Here is a 24,119-nt window from a genome sequence, read left to right on the forward strand (position 1 = left end):
TCATGTCCTTGAATGTCTTGATAAAGGGCGACTTTACTGAAAGATTGTTACAGAAATTCATTGCAGAGATAAATGTGTGTGGGAGTCATTTTTATCATTGATGATAACCGAGAGATGAATATATGTGGTGGTCGTGCATGTTAACTGAGAATGACTCTCAGAGCTACTGAGGCAGAACTGGAATTCCACCGTCTGCAATTACTGAACGACGGGGAGCAGGCGAGGTATTTGGGGTGGGAGAGAGAAAGTGGGAGAGGTGAAAGAGAGGGAGGTTGAAAAGGAGGGGTAAGGAGGTTTGAAATCATATCTGAACCCCAGGAGGAGGCCTTCGTCTGCCCGTACACTCCTGACTCGTACTACTCTGTGTGTGTGTGTGTGTGTGTGTGTGTGTGTGTGTGTGTGTGTGTGTGTGTGTGTGTGTGTGTGTGTGTGTGTGTGTGTGTGTGCGTGCGTGCGTGCGTGCGTGCGTGCGTGCGTGCGTGCGTGCGTGCGTGCGTGCGTGCGTGCGTGCGTGCGTGCGTGCGTGCGTGCGTGCGTGCGTGTTTGATGGTGGTGATGGTGGTGATGGTGTATGTGTGCCAAACAAAGCATGAACACAAAGTTTTTATGCGCTTACTTTATTCTAAAAGAAACATACATGAGTATACTTCAAAAGAAATTATACATCAAATAATAATAGTGAATATTAGATGAAGAAAATGCATGGTAAATAAATGTAGGCAACAGAAAAGCACGTTTGACCTGATTACATTCAGCAAACTGGCCGTTACTAAGTATAGTACCTGTACAGGAGACGGTGCTTTCAGCACCCGGAGTACAGAAAAATTTGCCGTAGTCAATAACAAAACACATCTTCCATCCACACTAAATCATATTGGCACTTAACTAAATCGAATGCATGTATAATAATATCCTCAATCTGGGCTACTGTACATGTACTTCTTCCAAACAGTCTCACAACTTTTACAAAGCGTGCCATCGCTCTCATCAGTTAGGGACATTTATGAATCTCTCTGTCTGTTGTTTTCTAAGTGGTATACTAGCTACAGTACAGTACATATTCATGTTCAGAGATACAACTACATGCAACAGTTTGTCTGAATGGTACATTTCATGCAAGAGAAAAGACATGTCCACGGATACGTTTTACAATATGTCCATATAGGATGTGACACTGTGGGATCCGTGTATAACAGTCAAAAACATACACACAAACACACATGTTATAAGGCACTGCAGTAGAGAATATGTAGTAGAAAGGCTGGAGGTGGTGGTGTATACATCTGGGCACTTCTGTATTCTATGTTCTATAAACACCCCCTAATGACTTCCTCTCCCAGAAACTAAAGACAGACTACAGACAGAAAGAATTACAGATTCAGGTTCACCATCTTTCAATTATCCAAATAGCAGTTATTTGTAATGTGCGAGCACAAATAATACCTGTGCAGAATACCATTTAATTTTGCTTGTGTACAAAACTGATTCTAAAATACATTGACAAACATTTAACACACGGGCATCTTTAAGAATGATACAGTACTAGCTACCCATTAGGGTTGGTCTGCAGATGTATTCAATGTATTCTGGATTTATTTTGTTTGCTTTCTGAAAGTGTCTTTTCTATTGAAAGTGTCTTGTCTGCTTATGTTTTCTATTGAGAGTGTCTTGTCTGCTTCTATTTTCTTTGAGAGAGTGTCTTGTCTGTTTGTGTTAGACAGTGTCTTGCCTGTTGCCAAAAATCTAACACATCGTGGGGCCAAAGGAGTCACCCAAACTACAAGTATTCCTCCTTTTTCTCTGGTGGGGAATGTTTAACATTTGGTCTGCAATTTAAAAGAAAAAACATGTTTCAGTAAATGTACACTTGTATACTCAGAGAACAAAACCAAAATGCACATTTCTAACAACCCAGAAATCACAGGATATTAGTGAAGCAGAAATCAACGTAACATAATGACACGACAAGTCGCACGTGTTCAGTTAAAGTCCAGTCAATAAAAGATAAAAGGATATCATGGACTTTCTAGTAAAGGGTTCACAGGTTGAAATACAGTGAAATACCGCCCCTCTAGTTGTAAAGGGGGGGGGGGGGGGGGTCTAACCACCTAACCACACTTCTCCTTTAAGAGTCTATATTTACAAACAGGCTCAGGGAGTGGGAGAAGGGAAGAAGCAATCTCTTAAAGGGGTGGCGGACATTGTGTCGACCCTTAATATCAGACACTGATAAGGAGCAGACATTTAGGAATGGGGTATGGGGTTGGAGGGAGGGAGTGAGGAAGAGGCGGAGGGGGAGAGACAAATACTATAGCGGAGAGACAAAGGTCCAAATTTTGAATCTAGGAAGGAACAGGGAAGGGGGAGACAGTGAGTGGAACTCGGACAGTCCTGGGGGACAGGCAGGGTTTGGTCAGTCAGGGAAACTAGTCTCACTCAACAACTCTGCCCTGAATTAGGGAAGAGAAGAAGACAGGCAGAGAAGAACAGCATTAGAGGAGAGGAGACGAGAGGGGAGAGAGAGATACACATCAAGACCTCACCGTTTCACCGTTACAGGAAGCTCTCTGGTATTAGTGAGTGAATGAGTGCTTGATATTACATGCTAGGTAAGGAAAAATGAGAAGAGATGCTAGCTATCCAGGCTGCACTAGATGTGAAGAGGTGCATGCTAGTAAGGCTGCGCTAGCTCTGTGGTTAGTTACTGAGTGAAGATGGTTGAAGTGTTTTTGAAAGAGAAAGGTTGTTGATCCTAAATGAAGGGTTAAGGATGGAGAAATTGGTGGATGCTGATGAGTCACAGCACACAGATCATTTGTAATGTCATTTGTTCTACGGTATGGAATTGATCAGATATTATGTCCAAATGTGTTGGGTTTATGATGGTTGATTTTGTTTTGTTTTTATGTTTTATGTTTTTATTCTTAATAAAAGCCAATAAAGGGCCATGTTTTATAAACCATAAAGCAGGGTGTTGGACACATAACCTTTCCAGGTTTCCAACTAGTTGCCGAACCCTTCTCTTACATTGAATAAAGACACTGGTCGTGTTGAAACCTGAAACGTGTTAATCTGACAGCTAGCAACTCTTGGCTTATTGTTGACATACACCTATTCATTTGAGGTTTGGGAGTTGAGGTCTTTAATAAGAAACGTTTCTGGAGAATATTGTTGATGGTGGTTCAGCATTTAATTGTTCATTTTGAAAACACTTAAACATATTTAAAAGCAATGAAAATAAGAAAAAAGTCATGGCTAGTAAGTAAACTAGCTGTTTCAGATCAGTAAGACCTACTTTAGGTGCACACAAAGTTACAAAATAACATAACAAATATTTATTTATTTTCTTTTAGCTAGTTCAGTCACATTTGTAATTTGGTAATGACTCTTAGAGGACATCTGTTGTTGACAGGCTTGTAATGGTCAACCCCCCCCTCTTTCATTTAGCAGAAGTGTAGGAGGTCCTTCAGGCCTATGTACCCTCATTCTGAGTACAATGGATCACTCCATACACAAGGACTTTACTAAGGAGAGGGGCCAGATGACCAGAAAACGGGGGGCATGGAACAGTTCTTATAAAAGTTGGAGGTTCTGTTATCGGAAGCACGATTAACCAACCCTTTTACCCAAAGGAATTATGATCAAGAGCGATGAAGAGTCAGAGTTGTGGGTGGTGGATTCAAGCAGAGAAATGCGTGGGTTGAGTTGGGGTTCAGGAGGTCTAGATGGCCTGAGCAGAGGCTCAGTGAGTGACTGAAAGTACAGTATTTTAGCATAGAATAGAGTAGTATAAAATAGAATTTCAATGTCCATTGAAAATGTATGTTTTCTTTAAGAGTATTTGCCTATAGAGCACACAAGGAATAAAACCATGAGTTTAACTGAATCTGACGGGTTTTATAACAGTCGGTTTATATAAGAGGTCAGCCAGTAGTCCTTAGCTTATGCAGTCTCTGAGGTATAGAACATGTGGATGATGCATATTGGGTAGACTTGCACGGATGTGTTAACAAATGAAACGTGATGTTAAGGCATGCAATGACCGGTGGCTCTCTCTCGTTAAAACAACATTTATTTTAAATCACATATTTGACTCTTTTCTGTATATCTGATTCGAACTTATGACATCGTAAAATGCTGTTTATCCAAACCGTATCAAAATAGCTCAGAGAAGATTTTCTGTTCAATTCGGAATGTCAGCCCTGTATGATGTCATCAACTATATTCGATTGTAATGTTAAAATTTGTTAGAAGACACAAAGCAACACACACATAGACACAGCTCCAACCAGGAAGTATAGGACATGCTAACCAAAACCACGAAATTGTTTTATTTTTCTATGATCGTATTTGTCCCACAATTTACCGTCAGGCATTCTGCCATAAAAAAATTCCTATGTCTCCTCTGCACAGTAATTACTTTGGCAATACTTTATTGGTTCTGTTTTGCTTGATTCACTTATATAATAAAGTACAAAAATGTAATTCTCTTAGGGTCAAATTCAGGAGACTTCCCATATCTGTTAAGTTACGTTTAATGACTTTTAAGCCACATGCCAGATTTGATTAACATAAAACGCTTTAAAAGGATAATTGAGCAAAATCACCATCCTCTCAATGACATGTATTGCAATAAAATATAAACGTTTCAGCTCAAGAATACGTTCCATAGAATAAATTGCATTATGTAATGTCATTATAAAAGCCTCTGAATTCCTAAAAGTTTCTAAAATCCAAAGGTGGAGACTGTGCTTGTGTGTGTGTGTGTGTGTGTGTGTGTGTGTGTGTGTGTGTGTGTGTGTGTGTGTGTGTGTGTGTGTGTGTGTGTGTGTGTGTGTGTGTGTGTGTGTGTGTGTGTGTGTGTGTGTGTGTGTGTGTGTGTGTGTGTGTGTGTGTGTGTGTGTGTGTGTGTGTGTGTGTGTGTGTGTGTGTGTGTGTGTGTGTGTGTGTGTGTGCGCGCAAGTGTTTGTGAGCTTTACACATCAGTTAAAGAGAAAAGGGGGAGGAGCAAAGTGTGGCCTCTACTCTCTGTTTGAGTGGCTGCTGGGAGGGGGCGGGTTTACACGTACTCCCTGGCTGTGGATGGTTGTGATTGGCGGTAGTACTGCTGCCCTCGCCTCTCCTCATTGGAGCAGGAGCAGCACAGGAAGGATCCACCCAAAACCGCCAAGCTGGCCGCCGCCCATCCCACAAACAGGGCTGACCCAAACTCATACCTGCAGTGTAAATGGTCAAATCTGTCTTTAATATCATTTTTTACAGTACTATTAGACATGTTATCTATTACTCAGAGATAAACTGAGTGGTAGATACAGTGTGTGACCAGTGTGATAGGGTTACCTGGCATTGACCGGCGTGTTTGGGTTGAAGAAATGATAGGACACCTGAGTGGCATACCAGGACACGGACACCAGCGTACACAGACCTGCAGAGAGAGGAAGAGAGAAAGAGAGAGAGGAGGGGGGCGCAACATCACATTATGAATCTAAACAAGAACATACACACACGTACACACACACACACACACACACACACACACACACACACACACACACACACACACACACACACACACACACACACACACACACACACACACACACACACACACACACACACACACACACACACACACACACACACACACACACACACACACACACACAGTGCAGCAGTAAAAGCACTCTGTGTAATGACTCTAAGGTTGTTATTCTCTCTGTCAGGCTCATGGTTGTCTCTGAGGTCAGGGAGCTAATGTGTCCAAAATCACCACTTCCTGTTTACAGCTGGGACCCTTATTACCCAGAAGACCACTGGTGAGAGTTTCTGATCAGAGGAATGCAAGACATGAGCCCTGAAAGACTGGTTCCACTCAAACAGTAAAAGTGAGAGTAAGATAGTGAACACTTATAAATTATAGAGATAACAAGCTCTAACTTAGGGAGTGGTACTTCACCAGTATATATTTTCTAATAGCCGATTAAGTTGTGGGTGTTGAGGTGGTTAAAAAAACAGCAAGCTACACAGTATAGTGGTCACATGACTAGCATTACACAGTGGAAATCAGTGTTATCATGCAGGTGACCACACCCTTGCTCCAGAGTTCTGTTTGTTTCTTTAATCACATGACAGTCACATGATGGTCACCTGATAGTGGTCTCACCTGCGAGTAGAAAGAGGGCTCCTCCAGACACAGCGATGAGCCCCTTGGAGGCGGGGTTATTGTCGCCCACCTTAGTGCACTTCATCCCCACCACACTCACTATCATTCCTATGAAGCCCAGCAGCACGGACACCACCATAAGAGCACGACACGTCTGGATGTGAACTGTGGAGAGAGGGGGAGGGGTGAGAGAAGACAAAATAATAGATGAAGGCAGAGAGATGGGAGAAGAGGTGAGAGGAGAAAAGAAAATAGGGGAAACATGAGGGGGGTATGAGGACAGCGAGAGAGCAGGCAGAAAATAGAAGGGTGGGGTGGTAGCAGGGAGAGAAACAAGTGTTGAGAGGGTCAAGGGAATGGCAGAAAGAGGGGAACAGAGAGGACAACAGAATGGGTATGTTAGGGCAGTTGTACTCGGCTTCAGATGGCAAGGAGATCAGACAGACTACAGGGTACAAACAGAATATCTACACAGCCTGGTATATTTATATAGAATATCTACATACAGCCTGGTATATATATATAGAATGTCTACACACAGCCTGGTATATTAATATAGAATATCTACACACAGCCTGGCATATATTCTATATATCTACACACAGCCTGGTATATATATACAGTTGAAGTCCGAAGTTTACATGCACTTAGGTTGGAGTCATTAAAACTCGTTTTTCAACCACTCCACAAATTTCTTGTTAACAAACTATAGTTTTGGAAAGTCGGTTAGGACATTACTTTGTGCATGACACAAGTAATTTTTCCAACAATTGTTTACAGACAGATTATTTCACTTATAATTCACCGTATCACAATTCCAGTGGGTCAGGGGTTTACATACACTAAGTTGACTGTGCCTTTAAACAGCTTGGAAAATTCCAGAAAATGATGCATGGCTTTAGAAGCTTCTGATAGGCTAATTGACATCATTTGAGTGAATTAGAGGTGTACCTGTGGATGTATTTCAAGGCCTACCTTCAAACTCAGTGCCACTTTGCTTGACATAATGAGAAAATCAAAAGAAATCAGCCAAGACCTCAGAAAAAAATTGTAGACCTCCACAAGTCTGATTCATCCTTGGGAGAAATTTCCAAACAACTGAAGGTACCACGTTCATCTGTACAAACAATAGTATGCAAGTATAAACACCATGGGACCAATCAGCCGTCATACCGCTCAGGAAGGAGACACGTTCTGTCTCCTAGAGATGAACGTACTTTGGTGCGAAATGTGCAAATCAATCCCAGAACAACAGCAAAGGACCTTGTGAAGATGCTGGAGGAAACAGGTACGCTGGCCACGTCCAGCGCCAGACCCGCCACCGTGGAGAGACGCCCACCCAGACCCTCCCCTATAGGTTCAGGTTTTGGTGCCGGAGTCCGCATCTTGGGGGGGGGGGGGGGGTACTGTCACGTTCCTGACCTTATTTCCTTGGTTTAGTCTTTGTTTAGTTGGTCAGGACGTGAGCTGGGTGGGTGTAGTCTATGTTTTGTGTTTCTATGTTGGGTTTGTTGTTCCTTCATCCCAGGAAGAAAACCGTTACAGTACAAACGTATATATAGCCACAGTAAAACGAGTCCTATGTCGACATAACCTGAAAAGCCGCTCAGCAAGGAAGAAGCCACTGCTCCAAAACCGCCATTAAAAAGCCAGACTACGGTTTGCAACTGCACATGGGGACAAAGATCGAACTTTTTGGAGAAATGTCCTCTGGTCTGATGAAACAAAAATAAAACTGTTAGGCCCTAATGACCATCATTATGTTTGGAGGATAAAGGGGGATGTTTGCAAGCCGAAGAACACCATCCCAACCGTGAAGCACGGGGGTGGCAGCATCATGTTATGGGGTGCTTTGCTGCAGGAGGGACTGGTGCACTTCCCAAAATAGATGGCATCATGAAGCAGGAAAATGATGTGGATATATTGAAGCAACATCTCAAGACATCCATCAGGGATTTAAAGTTATATATAAAATATCTACACAGCCTGGTATATATATATAAAATATCTACACAGCCTGGTATATATATATATATATATATATATATATATATATATATATATATATATATATATATATATATAAAATATCTACACAGCCTGGTATATATATATATATAATATCTATACACGGCCTGGTATATATGTATAATATCTACACATATTAAATGTCTAGATCTCTCATGGCTTAAATTGGGGCAGAACAGGAGTGTCACGCCCTGGCCTTAGTTATCTTTGTTTTCTTTATTATTTTAGGTCAGGGTGTGACATGGGGGATGTTTGTGTGTTTTTGTCTCGTATAGGGTGTTTGTATTGTATAGTTTTTTTTTGTAGATTTCATGGGGTTGTGTTCAGTGTAGGTGTTTATGTATGTCTATGGTTGCCTGGATTGGTTCTCAATTAGAGACAGCTGTCATTAGTTGTCTCTGATTGAGAGCCATATTTAGGCAGCCATAGGCATTAGGTAGGTTGTGGGTAATTGTCTATGTTTGACGTTAGTAGCTTGTGTCTGCACTTTCGTTTGTAGCTTCACGGTCGTTTGTTGTTTTTGTTTAGTGTGTATTAGTGTTCGTGTTCATTTTCTCAAATAAAAGAAGATGTATCTATATCACGCTGCGCCTTGGTCCTCTCTTTCACCCGAAGACGATCGTGACAGAATTACCCACCACCAAGGGACCAAGCAGAGTGGTAAAGGACAGCAACAGCAGCGGCAGAAGACACAGGACTCATGGACTTGGGAGGAGATTCTGGACGGCAAGGGACCCTGGGCTCAGCCAGGGGAATATCGCCGTCCCAAAGCAGAGTTGGAGGCAGCGAAGGCAGAGAGGCGCTGGTATGAGGAGGCAGCGCGGCGACGCGGTTGGAAGCCCGAGAGTCAGACCCAAAAATTTCTTGGGGGGGGCACACGGGGAGTGTGGCTAAGCCAGGTAGGAGACCTCAGCCAACTCCCCGTGCTTACCGTGGAGTGAGAGGGCGTCGTACTGGTCAGGCACCGTGTTATGCGGTGGAGCGCACGGTGTCCCCAGTACGCGTGCTTAGCCCAGTGCAGGCTATTCCACCTCGCCGCACTGGCCGGGCTAGGTTGGGCATCGAGCCGGGTGCTATGAAGCCGGCTCAACGCATCTGGTCTCCAGTGCGTCTCCTCGGGCCGGCGTACATGGCACCAGCCTTACGCATGGTGTCCCCGGTTCGCCAACACAGCCCAGTGCGGGTTATTCCACCTCCCCGCACTGGTCGGGCTATGGGGAGCATTCAACCAGGTAAGGTTGGGCAGGCTCGGTACTCAAGGGAGCCAGTACGCCTGCACGGTCCGGTATATCCGGCGCCACCTCCCCACCCCAGCCCAGTACCACCAGTGCCTACACCACGCACCAGGCTTCCAGTGCGTCTCCAGAGCCCTGTTCCTCCTCCACGCACTCGCCCTATGGTGCGTGTCTCCAGCCCGGTACCACCAGTTCCGGCACCACGCACCAAGCCTCCTGTGCGTCTCCAGAGCCCTGTGCGTCCTGTTGCTGCTCCCCGCACTAGCCTTGAGGTACGTGTCCTTAGCCCGGTACCACCAGTTCCGGCACCACGCACCAGGCCTACTGTGCGCCTCAGCCGGCCAGAGTCTGCCGTCTGCCCAGCGCCGTCTGCGCTGTCCGTCTGCCCAGCGTCGCCTGCACTGCCCGTCTGCCCAACGCCGTCTGAGCTGACCGTCGCCAAGCGCCGCCTGCGATGCCCGTCTGCCCAGCACCGTCTGAGCTGCCCGTCTGTCCTGAGCCGTCAAAGCCGCCCGTCTGTCCTGAGCCTTCAGAGCCGTCCGTCAGTCAGGAGCCGCTAGAGCCGTCCGTCAGTCAGGAGTTTATCGATCACTAGACAAAACATTAAGAACACCTAGCAGCCATGTAGATTGGTCACGAAAGCCAGAGAAGCAATAAAATTAATCGCTTACCTTTGATGATCTTCGGATGTTTGCACTCACGAGACTCCCAGTTACACAATAAATGTTCCTTTTGTTCGATAAAGATAATCTTTATATAAAAAAACCTCCATTTGTTTGGCACGTTATGTTCAGTATTCCACAGCCTTAGGCAGGTCATCAAGGCTTGACGAATAGTATCCGTAAAGTTCGTAGAAACATGTGAAACGTTTTTAATAATCAATCCTCAGGTTGTTTTTAACATGAATAATCGATAATATTTCAACCGGACTGTAAACTATTCAATACTGGAGAGAAAGAAAATGTCGAGCAACGAGTGTCGCGCGCATCAACTAATGGAGGGACATCCGTGTATCCACTGACGCGTTTTGATAAATCTCGCGAATCTTTCAAAATAAAAGCTTGAAACTATGTCAAAAGACTGTTCACACCCTGAGGAAGCCACAGGAAAAGGAATCTGGTTGATATCCTTTTAAATGGACGAAAGGCAGGCAATGGAACAGTGATTTTTCAAAATAAGAGTCACTTCCTGGTTGGATTTCCTCAGGTTTTTGCCTGCAAAATCAGTTCTGTTATACTCACAGACAATATTTTGACAGTTTTAGAAACTTTAGAGTGTTTTCTATCCTACTATGTCAATGAATGCATATTCTAGCATCTGGACCTGAGAAATAGGCAGCTTACAATGGGAACATTATTTTTCCAAACATAAAAATTCTGCCCCCTAGCTTCAAGAGGTTTTAAGAAAATGTAACTTTTTATCACAAAACTGGAGACAACAAAAATACACATTATCCTCCTCTCTATTCGTTCTCCCTCTCTCATACTATCTGCCTCTTTCTTTCTCTCTTATCTCCTTATTGTTTTCTGTCTTTCTATCTTTCTATCTCGCTCTCTCTCCCTCTCTTCTCTTTAAGAACTCATTATGTTTCCCACTTCCATGGTACAAAATGGGATAATAACATCAGTCTTAGACTTAACTGTCCCACTCAGTCATTCAAAACCAAACCACAGGGGTTTCACCGCTCAGTTTTCCATGGATAACACACACATAACTCAGTGGGCGGGACATTTTACATATTTACTCACTCACACACGCACACACACAAATACATAAACATACAGACACATTCTGTAGGAGGAAACGACGTGCACACAGAAACATACATGCTCATTTTCTGTCACACACACACTGTAGGAGGGCCCGTGTTACATGTTTCACACAGTGGGATTAGTGTGGCTTTGTCACAAAGCGGGATTGTTTTCACAGGGCTGTCGCCACGGTGATCAGACACTGCGGCCTGCAACACACACTCACACAGCAGCCCTGACAACAGAGACTACACTAACAGAATGTGAAAAAAACACCAGTACAACACTAATACTGCGTTAATGCACTCACCAAGACCTTACAAACTGCAGACACTACACCAGGTTCACAGCTCAATGTTAGATCAACACGTGCATTAACCATGAATACAGCAACACATATCTGCACCATAAATTACACATTTCTACAGTGTTGCCAACAAATGAAACTACAACAATATATAAAGACTACATTCATTTGCCACTAGTAGAGCCCTTTCAATCCCTAAACATCACCCCTAACAACACACAAGACAACAGACTGAAAAATCACAGCTACTGCCAAGAACAGACAGCGCAAAACTACAATTATTTACATTTTAGTCATTCAGCAGATCAAATTACTATAGAATAGAATAGAATAGAAGAACTACATAGTAAAATTGAATACTGACACTGACAGTGTGAGAAAATGTATGTAAAATACAACTGAGAACAATAGCCTTTCCAACAAACTTAAGTCATAATTTACATCGATGGGAAAACACACTCACACATTCATAGTTTAGCAATGAATCACATCTTAGAACCTGACTTGAAAGGGCCAGTGATGGGCAGATGGCCTTTGAACTTAGATTTATGTGTGGCAGGATCTGCTTGAAGGAGAATTTTAATGGTTTATGAGAGAAAGAGGTTTTATTTTCTCTTTCTCCATTCTCTCTTTCATCCAGTGTGTGGGGAGTTTGGGCTGGCCGTACAAGGCACCACTCTGATCAACGAACTAATAGAGGAGTCAAGGACGTGTGTGTGTTCCTCCCACTATACTCTACCCTGTGTCAAGGCTGGTAGGCACAAGCTGTATGTGTGTGTGTGTGTGTGTGTGGATGTGAATGTGAATGTGTGGATATGGACGATATAAATTGTCCTTTGTGGGATGACTTGGGACTTCATACGTAACAATGGTTTGCCCACTCCATTAAAACAGAAAAACATTCAAACAACTACCTTCCTTCTATTAATGTCAATGTCAGTGTGACACAAGCTTTGTGGAATAGTGTAGAATAAGCTTAGGGGCACTGATATATGGATGATGATTGTCATGTGAGCCTTCAGCCTTAGAAGCATATTTGACATCTACAGCACAAAGGGCCATAGCAGCACTCCTGTCCAGTAGGAGGGGAACAAAACACAAATTAAATAGCTATAGACAGAGAGAGAGATACTGGAGAGAGAGACAGCGAACTACTGGAAAGAGAGAGAGAGATACTGGAGAGAGAGACAGTGAACTACTGGAAAGAGAGAGAGAGATATATACTGAAGAAAGAGACAGCGAACTACTGGAGAGAGAGAGCGACTACATTGCTGCCTGCCATAAGACGAGGGACAGTGTCTGACAGACCATTCAACCTGCACATGTCCTCTACTGTATGCTTATTGTTATTGTTCAATGTATGGTTATTTTGACCCTTGGTTATTGTTGTTACTGTTGTCCCGTTGACAATTTTGATTCTTATTATTTTCATATTGTAAATATCAAAAGTAAGCGTTTGGCAATATGTACATTGTTACGTCATGCATATAAAGCAGATTGAATTGAATTGAAATTGAGAGACAGAGAGAGAGAGGGGGGTACTGGAGAGAGAGACAGCCAACTACTAGAGAGAGAGAGAGAGAGAGAGAGAGAGAGAGAGAGAGAGAGAGAGAGAGAGAGAGAGAGAGAGAGAGAGAGAGAGAGAGAGAGAGAGAGAGAGAGAGAGAGAGAGAGAGAGAGAGAGAGAGAGAGAGAGAGAGAGAGAGAGAGAGAGAGAGAGAGAGAGAGAGAGATACTGGATAGAGAGAGACAGCAAACTACCAGAGAGAGAGAGAGAGAGAGAGAGAGAGAGAGAGAGAGAGAGAGAGCAAACTACTAGAGAGAGAGAGAGAGAGACAGCGAACTACTGGAGAGAGAGAGAGAAAGAGAGAGGGGGGTTCTGGATAGAGAGACAGCGAACTACTGGAGAGACAGAGAGAGAGAGAGAGAGAGAGAGAGAGAGAGAGAGAGAGAGAGAGAGGGGGGGGAGAGAGAGAGATACTGGATAGATAGAGACAGCCAACTACTGGAGAGAGAGAGAGAGAGAGGGAGATACTGGAGAGAGAGAGAGAGAGAGAGAGATACTGGATAGAGAGACAGCTAACTACTGGAGAGAGAGAGAAAGAGAGAGAGAGTGACAGCAAACTACTGGAGAGAGAGAGAGAGAGAGAGAGAGAGAGAGAGAGAGAGAGAGAGAGAGAGAGAGAGAGAGAGAGAGAGAGGGAGAGGGAGATGAACAATGTGTGCACATACATAGCTGCTACTATCTCTACTGATGACCTCACAATAGCCAGCAGGATAACAGGGGATGAGAGCATGGTGCGATGGGAGGGGGGGCATCAGACCATCCACCATCTCATCAGCCTGTGTGGGCTGGTGGTCAGATATTCCACTGTAATATCCAGAGCTGTAGAGAGTTCAAACTGTCCCTCCATGTTGCCACCAAACATTCTTTGACAGTTCAAATGTTTACCTAGAAAATACTGTAAGTATCGTTGATGTCAGTATTGATGTCATTGTGCCAATATGGAGTCTCCTGCCCAGGTTATTCTAAATCTCCGACCACACCATAGTTTGTGTATTCATTAGACTGTAGGAGAGAGTGCTCTACAACTTGGACAGTATTTAACACTAAGCTGTCAAGAACAGAGAACCATCTTTGATGTTCACCTCAAAAGGATACCCTGGTCCTGAAACCTGGCGAAAACAGTTCCACTCATCTAACAGTAGTACAGTAACCTAGCTGTACAGTGCTTCATCTTCCCCAGAGCCAGATAGAGAGAGTTTGGCCATTATTCTGTCATCCAAAAAGCATGATGTCACAATGACATAACATGATTCCATGGTAGCCATTTTAGTATCTCCTGGAAAATGTTGACACATGAATGATTGAACAGAAGCAGCAATGTGGCATCCATCTCTGAAGTTGGCTAAAATGTACCTACAGTTGAAGTCGGGAGTTTACATACACCTTAGCCAAATACATTTAAACTCAGTTTTTAACAATTCCTGACATTTAATCCTATTAAAAAATCCCTGTCTTAGGTCAGTTAGGATCACCGCTTTATTTTAAGAATGTGAAATGTCAGAATAATAGTAGAGAGAATGATTTATTTCAGCTTTAATTTCTTTCATCACATTCCCAGTTGGTCAGAAGTTAACATACACTCAATTAGTATTTGGTAGCATTGCCTTTACATTGTTTAACTTGGGTCCAACGTTTTGGGTAGGCTTCCACAAGCTTCCCACAATAAGTTGTGAATTTTGTGAATTTTGGCCCATTCCTCCTGACAGAGCTGGTGTAACTTAGTCAGGTTTGTAGGCCTCCTTGCTCGCACACACTTTCAGTTCTGCCCAAAAATGTTCTATAGGATTGAGGTCAGGGCTTTGTGATGGCCACTCCAATACCTTGACTTTGTTGTCCTTAAGCCATTTTTCCACAACTTTGGAAGTATGCTTGGGGTCATTGTCCATTTAGAAGACCCATTTGCGACCAAGCTTTAACTTCCTGACTGATGTCTTGAGATGTTGCTTCAATATATCCACATAAATTTCCTCCCTTATGATGCCATCTATTTTGGGAAGTGCACCAGTCCCTCCTGCAGCAAACCACCCACACAACATGATGCTGCCACCACCGTGCTTCACGGTTGGGATGGTGTTCTTCAGCCTGCAAGCATCCCCCTTTTTCCTCCAAACATAACGATGGTCATTAGGGCCAAACAGTTTTATTTTTGTTTCATCAGACCAGAGGACATTTCTCCAAAAAGTACGATCTTTGTCCCCATGTGCAGTTGCAAACCGTAGTCTGGCTATTTAATGGCGGTTTTGGAGCAGTGGCTTCTTCCTTGCTGAGCGGCCTTTCAGGTTATGTTGATTTAGGACTCATTTTACTTTGGATATAGATACTTTCGTACCTGTTTCCTCCAGCATCTTCACAATGTCCTTTACTGTTGTTCTGGGATTGATTTGCACTTTTCGCACCAAAGTACGTTAATCTCTAGGAGACAGAACGCGTCTCCTTCCTGAGCGGTATGACGGCTGCGTGGTCCCATGGTGTTTATACTTACGTACTTTTGTTTGTACTGATGAACGTGGTACCTTCAGTTGTTTGGAAATTGCTCCCAAGGATGAACCAGACTTGTGGAGGTTTTTTCTGAGGTCTTGGCTGATTTCTTCTGATTTTCCCATGATGTCAAGCGAAGAGGCACTGAGTTTGAAGGTAGGCCTTGAAATACATCCACAGGTACACCTCCAATTGACTCAAATTATGTCATTTAGCCTATCAAAAGCTTCTAAAGCCATGACATAATTTTCTGGAATTTTCCAAGCTGTTTAAAGGCACAGTCAACTTAGTGTATGTAAACTTCTGACCCACTGGAATTGTGATACAGTGAATTATAAGTGAAATAATCTGTCTGTAAACAATTGTTGGGAAAGTGACTTGTGTCATGCACAAAGTAGATGTTCTAACCAACTTGCCAAAACTATAGTTTGTTAACAAGAACTTTGTGGAGTGGTTGAAAAATGAGTTTTAATGACTCCAACCTAAGTGTATGTAAACTTTCGACTTCAACTGTATATTGTTTTATGACCCTGTTGTGTCCTGTATAGCACTAGTGCTTGTGTGTTATTGTACACTGCCTAGTGCAGTACAGAGGTTTCATTCACTGCAGAGCCCAGAGAACTGAGAGCTTCGGTGGGTTGTGACCAATACCAGGCAGTATCTGCCTCTGAGACTCTGAGACAGCAACAAGTAGAAGAACTGTTCCTTCAGCACCACTGTTCAGACTATAGTGAAACAAAGCAGGATAAGACAGTGTAGAAAACCTCAAGATACTTCAGGAACTGTTCTGTCTGTACAGGGAGTAGTATCCTTATTTTTATCCTTCTAGTGTCCAGATCTTGTCATAAGTCTCTCTGAACAGTTTCTCACAGCTTCGATATGTTTACATTGTCACAAGATTTGAAAATTAATTGCCTTTTTAAGGGCAATTAATCAGAATCTGAAAAAAGTCCATCAGTTTCCACTGCAGTGCTTTGGTGCACTCCAACAACACAGTCTGGTGAACAATTAGTCCTCATTACATGTTCCTCATGCTGTGTAGTGAAGGAGAAGGGTTCATTTAGCACAATATGAAAAGCACCTGCAGGAACTGCCACTGAAACCTTGATACTATGTATTTCTGTCTCTAAGACCCTTACATGGAGATTGGACCAGGCCATGTGACACACACACACACACACACACACACACACACACACACACACACACACACACACACACACACACACACACACACACACACACACACACACACACACACACACACACACACACACACACACACACACACACACACACACACACACACCAGTACACATGCTTGAGCACACACACGCACACTTTGCATCCAAGAACAGTACTGAGTCTGAACATACCATAACAGGAAGAGATGTTGGTAAGACCAGTTCACTCAACAGTGGAAAAGAGTGAGTACGTGCCAAATGGTACAGTTCGGTGATTTAATCTCTTAGCCTGGCACAGCCAGAAGAGGACCCCTCATAGCCTGGCTCCTCTCTAGGTTTCTTCCTAGGTTATGGCCTTTCTAAGGAGTTTTTCCTAGCCACTGTGCTTTTACACCTGCATTGTTTTCTGTTTGGGGTTTTATGCTGGGTTTCTGTACAGCACTTTGTGACAACAGCTGATATAAGAAGGGCTTAAAACATTTATTTGATTGATTGAAATTTGATTGGTTACCTGACCTACACTCAACAACATGCCTTGCTTGACCAGACAGCAACAAGTATCAGAAGCCATGCTAGTATTACACGGGGTAAACTTTTCAAAAGTTGGTACCAAAGTGTGTTATGCTGTTTGCTCTCACTCGCTCGTTTTCCACTCACACAAACACACACACAGGGTGTGTTAGGGCCAGACAGAAACAATGTGTGTGTGGGGAAGACAGAGCACATTCTGAGAATATCTCTGATGTTTGGCTCAACACTGGGCTTTTCTTCTCCAAACAACCACTATTCATCACAGGGACAATACTCTGTTTTTATTACTCCGATGAGCAAAGGAGACCAAGCTCGAGCTCACCCCTCGCAGAAAATGTTTTGATATAATGAATTGCACAGCGGCCAAACGTTAGCCTGATTTGTTGTTTTGGGGCGGTGTGGGTCACAGGGATTAACCGTGTTTCTTAATAAAACTAAAACAAAAACAGAAAACTCCAAAGGGCGTCAACCATTCTGATTTACAGACAAATTATTTGACCAAGTCCTCCCCCTGTAGCTTTTCATTGCCCTAATGGGGTAATCAGTGGAGAGAATAGACGGGTGAATTTATGTAATCTGCCTGCCATTAATTATGAGTCAGTAGGTCTATGCTAAACAGATTGGAGATGCCAGGAACCTCATATTCAGGGCTAATTTATGCCTGAACCCCACATTCCTCTCCCCCTCTCTCCCTCTCTCTCTCCCACTCTCTCTTTCTTTGTCGCTTCCTCTCCCTCTCTCTCTCTTTCTCTCCCTCTACCTCTTTCTCTCTTTCTCACCCCTCCCTCCCTCCCTCCCGCCCTCCCTCCCGCCCTCCCTACCTACCTACCTACCTCCCTCCATCCCTCCCTCCCTCCCTCCCTCTCCTAATTAAACCAACAGCAGCACTTTTTATCTAATAGATTTATGACTGACTTTAATGTGTTCCAGACAGTTGGATTAGTTAGATTGTTTAATGAATTGTTTATGCATTCAGTTGCTGAATCATACAAATTGGCAAATTGATAATTTGATCATGATGTTTCTTCAAACACTTCCCTCTATAAATCAGCCCAGTTAATGGCCCGTGTTGGGAATTGGGTAAACAGATCTGTCATGAGAGAATAAAGCATCTCATAATGACCAACTCCAGATACACAACTGTCCATAAACAGGCATCTAAGACTGCATTCAAACTATGGCAGTGTGATATATATATATATATATATAGAGAGAGAGAGAGAGAGAGAGAGAGAGAGAGAGAGAGAGAGAGAGAGAGAGAGAGAGAGAGAGAGAGAGAGAGAGAGAGAGAGAGAGAGAGAGAGAGAGAGAGAGAGAGAGAGAGAGAGAGAGCGGATTTGTTCAATGATGCAATGCTGGGGCAGGGAAAGAGAGAGAAAAATATAGAAAGACAGATAATGACAGGTCACACGTGTAGGAGTGAACGTTACGATGTCTTACTCACCGTCCAGTGACAGCATGGAGTCAAACACCTTGCACTGCACCTGTCCTGTACTCTGGGAGGCACAGCTCATCCACAGGCCCTCATAGAGCCCGACGGCCGTGATGATGGCGTCGCCCGCGTACGAAGACTGCTTCCACTGGGGCAGAGCCGTGGTGGAGATGATGCCTATCCAACCACCCAGCGCCAGGAAGTAACCCAGTAACTGGAATCCTGAGTTTGCCATCCTGTAGTTTTGTCTATCTGTTATTGTCTGTCTCTAGCTTTGTTTTTCTCTCGCTTACTCTCTGGTTCCTTCTTGTTCTTTCTTTCTAAATGTATAGCTTTCTTTCCTTTTTATTTATCTGTCCTCTTTCTGTCCTCCTTTTCTTTGGCTACTATTTTGTCCTCTTCAGAACACTTGAAGCAGTCTCGTAACACAGTGTTTCCACACACAGGTAATACTGTTGGCAGAGTGAAACACAGAACTCCCCCAAACTGTTTCTCAGAGCTCCCGTTGTCTCTCAGAGCCACAGAACCAAAAGTCAAGCACCCCTTTACAGACAATCCAGATTTCAGCACTACCCCAGGCACTCTCTCAGTGGTCTCTTTCGTTTCTCTTTCTTCCTCTGGTCTCCTTTCTGGTCACTGTCCGCTCTCTCTGAGCATCTCCTTCTCTCTGCTCTCTCTCACACATCTGGCGTTCTCCTCTCTCTCTCTTTCGCGCTCTCTATCTCTGTCTCGCTCTCTCTCTCTCTCTCTCTCTCGCTCTTTCTCTCTGTTTATTTCTCTTTCTCCTGTTGGAGGTGTGTATGTCCGGGTCTTGAGGTTGACCAGACTGCTCTTTCCTTGTTGTCTGGGGTGATCAGGTCATCAGGCTCGGTCACTACGCTCACTAGGCTTCCTCAGATACTGCATGGTTTCTCCTGACTCTCTATCTCTCTCTTTCTTTCACCAACACTCTTTCCATCTGCTCCGCACTTCGAGGGCTGAACAAGGGATTAGAGAAAAAAAATAAAAAAAGTTTATGTACACAAAAAGCCCCTAACAGGCTGGGCACAGAGGCGTCAAGAGCTGAGCTCTGATTGGCTCCTTCAGTGTTCTAGGAACGCCCAATGGGAAGGGGAGAGGAGAGGGGGCAGGATGGGGGTAAGGGGGGTCTAGGGAAAGCGAGCAAGCACGAGAAAGAGAGATAGAGAGAGAGAGAGAGAGAGAAAGAGAGAGAGAGAGAGAGAGAGAGAGAGAGAGAGAGAGAGAGAGAGAGAGAGAGAGAGAGAGAGAGAGAGAGAGATTATACTGAGTGGAGTTCAGAGGTAAAGCAAAACCACACAAAACTCTCTTTCCAAGCCAGAAGACCTCCCATAGCAGTCAAACCCAAAGCATCACAACTTTATAGCAATGCCTGTAGACTTTCTCTGTTCTCAACCTCCATTACACAATATAATTTATATCAAGGAAAGTCTATAATGATATATTACAGTAAAAAAAAAAAAAAAAAATTACCTTTATTTAACTAGGCAAGTCAGTTAAGAACAAATTGTTATTTACAATGACGGCCTAGGAACATGGGGTTAACTGCCTTGTTCAGGGGCAGAACGACAGATTTTTACTTTGTGAGCTCAGGGATTCAATCTTGCAACCTTTCGGTTACTAGTCCAACGCTCTAACTGCCACTCTTATGACTAGGAGCAATTGAAAGTACACATTTCTGAAAGTTGTCTTTGCATTCTGTAGTGTGTTGTTTAGTCTGTTGTTAGTTGTTGTCTGGTCTATCAGATATTAGATGTTGTCTGGTCTACCAGATGTTAGATGTCTGGTTTACCAGATGATAGATGTTGTCTGGTCTACCAGATGTTAGATGTTGTCTGGTCTATCAGATATTAGATGTTATCTGGTCTACCAGATGTTAGATGTTGTCTGTGTCAAACCCTGTAAATGTTTGAACCCTGTTGTCTGAGCATCGGCACCATACGCTGTCAAATACACATAAAAGTCAGCATTAAACCGACGAGAGTGTGAAAAGGACATGTCACACCCAGACAACCACTTTGGAAATTATGGTCTGGCCCAGCAAAGGTCTTCCCATCCCCATGGAAACCTGTACAATTGAGTCTCTGGAGTGAGAGAGGGTGGGGCAGATGGGGGGGGGGGGCAGAAAAGTGTTACAAGCATTTCGCTACACCCGCAATAACATCTGCTAAATGTGTATGCAACCAATAAAATTTGATTTGATTTGTGTGAGAGAGGAGGTGTTATAGTATAAGAGACTAAAACAGTAAGAGAGATTAGATAGATAGATAGATAGATAGATAGATAGATAGATAGATAGATAGATAGATAGATAGATAGATAGATAGATAGATAGATAGATAGATAGATAGATAGATAGATAGATAGATAGATAGATATCTATACAACAGACCATGTATTCACCCTACACACCCTAATTGACAACCAAACAAACCAAACCAAAGGCAAAGTCTTCTCATGCTTTGTTGATTTCAAAAAAGCCTTCGACTCAATTTGGCATGAGGGTCTGCTATACAAATTGATGGAAAGTGGTGTTGGGGGTAAAACATACGACATTATAAAATCCATGTACACAAACAACAAGTGTGCGGTTAAAATTGGCAAAAAACACACACATTTCTTCACACAGGGTCGTGGGGTGAGACAGGGATGCAGCTTAAGCCCCACCCTCTTCAACATATATATCAACGAATTGGCGCGGGCACTAGAACAGTCGGCAGCACCCGGTCTCACCCTACTAGAATCCGAAGTCAAATGTCTACTGTTTGCTGATGATCTGGTGCTTCTGTCACCAACCAAGGAGGGCCTACAGCAGCACCTAGATCTTCTGCACAGATTCTGTCAGACCTGGGCCCTGACAGTCAATCTCAGTAAGACCAAAATAATGGTGTTCCAAAAAAGGTCCAGTCACCAGGACCACAAATTCCATCTAGACACCATTGCCCTAGAGCACACAAAAAACTATACATACCTCGGCCTAAACATCAGCACCACAGGTAACTTCCACAAAGCTGTGAACGATCTGAGAGACAAGGCAAGAAGGGCCTTCTATGCCATCAAAAGGAACATAAATTTCAACATACCAATTAGGATCTGGCTAAAAATACTTGAATCAGTCATAGAGCCCATTGCCCTTTATGGTTGTGAGGTCTGGGGTCCGCTCACCAACCAAGATTTCACAAAATGGGACAAACACCAAATTGAGACTCTGCATGCAGAATTCTGCAAAAATATCCTCCGTGTACAACGTAGAACACCAAATAATGCATGCAGAGCAGAATTAGGCCGATACCCACTAATTATCAAAATCCAGAAAAGAGCCGTTAAATTCTACAACCACCTAAAAGGAAGCGATTCTCAAACCTTCCATAACAAAGCCATCACTTACAGAGAGATGAACCTGGAGAAGAGTCCCCTAAGCAAGCTGGTCCTAGGGCTCTGTTCACAAATACAAACACACCCCACAGAGCCCCAGGACAACAGCACAAATAGACCCAACCAAATCATGAGAAAACAAAAAGATAATTACTTGACACATTGGAAAGAATTAACAAAAAAACAGAGCAAACTAGAATGCTATTTGGCCCTAAACAGAGAGTACACAGTGGCAGAATACCTGACCACTGTGACTGACCCAAACTTAAGGAAAGCTTTGACTATGTACAGACTCAGTGAGCATAGCCTTGCTATTGAGAAAGGCCGCCGTAGGCAGACATGGCTCTCAAGAGAAGACAGGCTATGTGCACACTGCCCACAAAATGAGGTGGAAACTGAGCTGCACTTCCTAACCTCCTGCCCAATGTATGACCATATTAGAGAGACATATTTCCCTCAGATTACACAGATCCACAAAGAATTTGAAAACAAATCCAATTTTGATAAACTCCCATATCTACTGGGAGAAATTCCACAGTGTGCCATCACAGCAGCAAGATTTGTGACCTGTTGCCACAAGAAAAGGGCAACCAGTGAAGAACAAACACCATTGTAAATACAACCCATATTTATGCTTATTTATTTTAACTTGTGTGCTTTAACCATTTGTACATTGTTACAACACTGTATATATATAATATAACATTTATAATGTCTTTATTGTTTTGAAACTTCTGTATGTGTAATGTTTACTGTTAATTTGTATTGTTTATTTCACTTTTGTATAATATCTACCTCACTTGCTTTGGCAATGTTAACACATGTTTCCCATGCCAATAAAGCCCCTTGAATTGAATTGAATTGAAATAGATAGATAGATAGATAGATAGATAGATAGATAGATAGATAGATAGATAGATAGATAGATAGATAGATAGATAGATAGATAGATAGATAGATAGATAGATAGATAGATAGATAGATAGATAGATAGATAGATAGATAGATAGATAGATAGATAGATAGATAGAAACCAAGTCCAGCCCTGTGTGTCTATCTCTCTAACTCTCTAAGTAGAGGTTACAGATTGTATCTTTAACCTTTAATTTGGACTTTGAAGTGTGTGAGGATGTATGTGGTTTTTATTCTGAATGTCAGTACTGAGGTTTCCCTTGATAATTGTGTTATTCAATTCAACATAGTTTAATTGAATCCAATGTACCCTGTGCGGGGGTACAGGTTACTCAAGGTAATTTGTACATGTAGGTAGGGGTAAAGTGACTATACATAGATGATAAACAGCGAGTGCAGCAGTGTCAAATCAAAGGTGGGGTCAATGCAAATAGTCCAGGTGGCCAGTTGATTAATTGTTCAGCAGGCTTATGGCTTGGGGGTAGAAGCTGTTAAGGAGCCTTTTGGTCCTAGACTTGGCGCTCCGGTACAGCTAGCCGTGCGGTAACAGAGAGAACAGTGACTGGAGTTTTTGACATTTTTTTTAGCCTTCCTCTGAAACTACCTAGTATGTACATCCTGGATGTCAGGAAGCTTGGCCCCAGTGATGTACTGGGCCGTACGCACTACCATCTGTAGAGCCTTACGGTCAGATGCCGAGTGTACCAGGCAGTGATGCAACTGGTCAGGATGCCCATGCCAAATCTTTTCAGTCCCCAGAGGGGGGAAAGTTGTTGTCGTGCCCTCTTCACTACTTTCTTGGTGTGTTTGGACCATGATAGTTTGTCGTTGATGTGGACACCAAGGAACTTGAAACTCTCGACCCGCTCCACTGCAGCCCCGTCGATGTGAATGGAGGCGTGTTCAGTCATTTCAGTAACGTTAACGTTTTATCTGTTGATTATTGAATAATGTACATGCTAGCTAGGTACTGCACATTTTACTGTGCGTGTTGTCATTGGGCATAGCTCTCCCCATGTTGTTGATTTGTACTTTGCAGAAGAGTTGCCGTATAAGTGCAGCACAGCATGTGTGTTCGGAAGTTTTTTCTGTCATTATCAGGTACTGTATGTCATGTGTTTTTGTTTGTTGAACTAGG

At 43.2% G+C, this 24,119-nt stretch overlaps 1 protein-coding gene across 2 annotated transcripts; it reads right to left on the reverse strand.

Annotated features, from left to right (window-relative positions):
- Positions 1-601: 601 nt before the first annotated feature.
- Positions 602-19,641, reverse strand: cldn19 (claudin 19). 2 transcript variants are annotated; one of them, XM_071375036.1, is made up of 5 exons: positions 18,689-19,641; positions 6,164-6,328; positions 5,341-5,425; positions 5,070-5,216; positions 602-1,826 (listed from the first exon to the last, which is right to left on the reverse strand). In XM_071375036.1, the coding sequence occupies exons 1-5, from the start codon at positions 18,909-18,911 to the stop codon at positions 1,778-1,780; spliced, it is 669 nt and encodes a 222-aa protein (XP_071231137.1). In that variant the 5' UTR covers positions 18,912-19,641; the 3' UTR covers positions 602-1,777. The 2 variants fall into 2 exon arrangements, with proteins under 2 accessions (XP_071231137.1, XP_071231144.1); XM_071375043.1 differs by having other exon boundaries at positions 602-2,450; positions 18,689-19,632.
- Positions 19,642-24,119: the final 4,478 nt, after the last annotated feature.

The sequence above is a fragment of the Salvelinus alpinus genome, chromosome 2 (genome assembly GCF_045679555.1).
Source record: "Salvelinus alpinus chromosome 2, SLU_Salpinus.1, whole genome shotgun sequence".
NCBI classification, from domain to species: domain Eukaryota; kingdom Metazoa; phylum Chordata; class Actinopteri; order Salmoniformes; family Salmonidae; genus Salvelinus; species Salvelinus alpinus.

Coding starts and splice junctions, on each gene's coding strand:
- cldn19 (XM_071375036.1), bottom strand. CDS start 18,911: ATGGCAAACTCAGGATTCCAGTTACTGGGTTACTTCCTGGCGCTGGGT. Junction 6,329..18,688: donor CTCCATGCTGTCACTGGACG/GTGAGTAAGACA, acceptor CTCTCTCCACAG/TTCACATCCAGACGTGTCGT. Junction 1,827..5,069: donor CAACCATCCACAGCCAGGGA/GTACGTGTAAAC, acceptor TTTAAATTGCAG/ACCAAATGTTAAACATTCCC.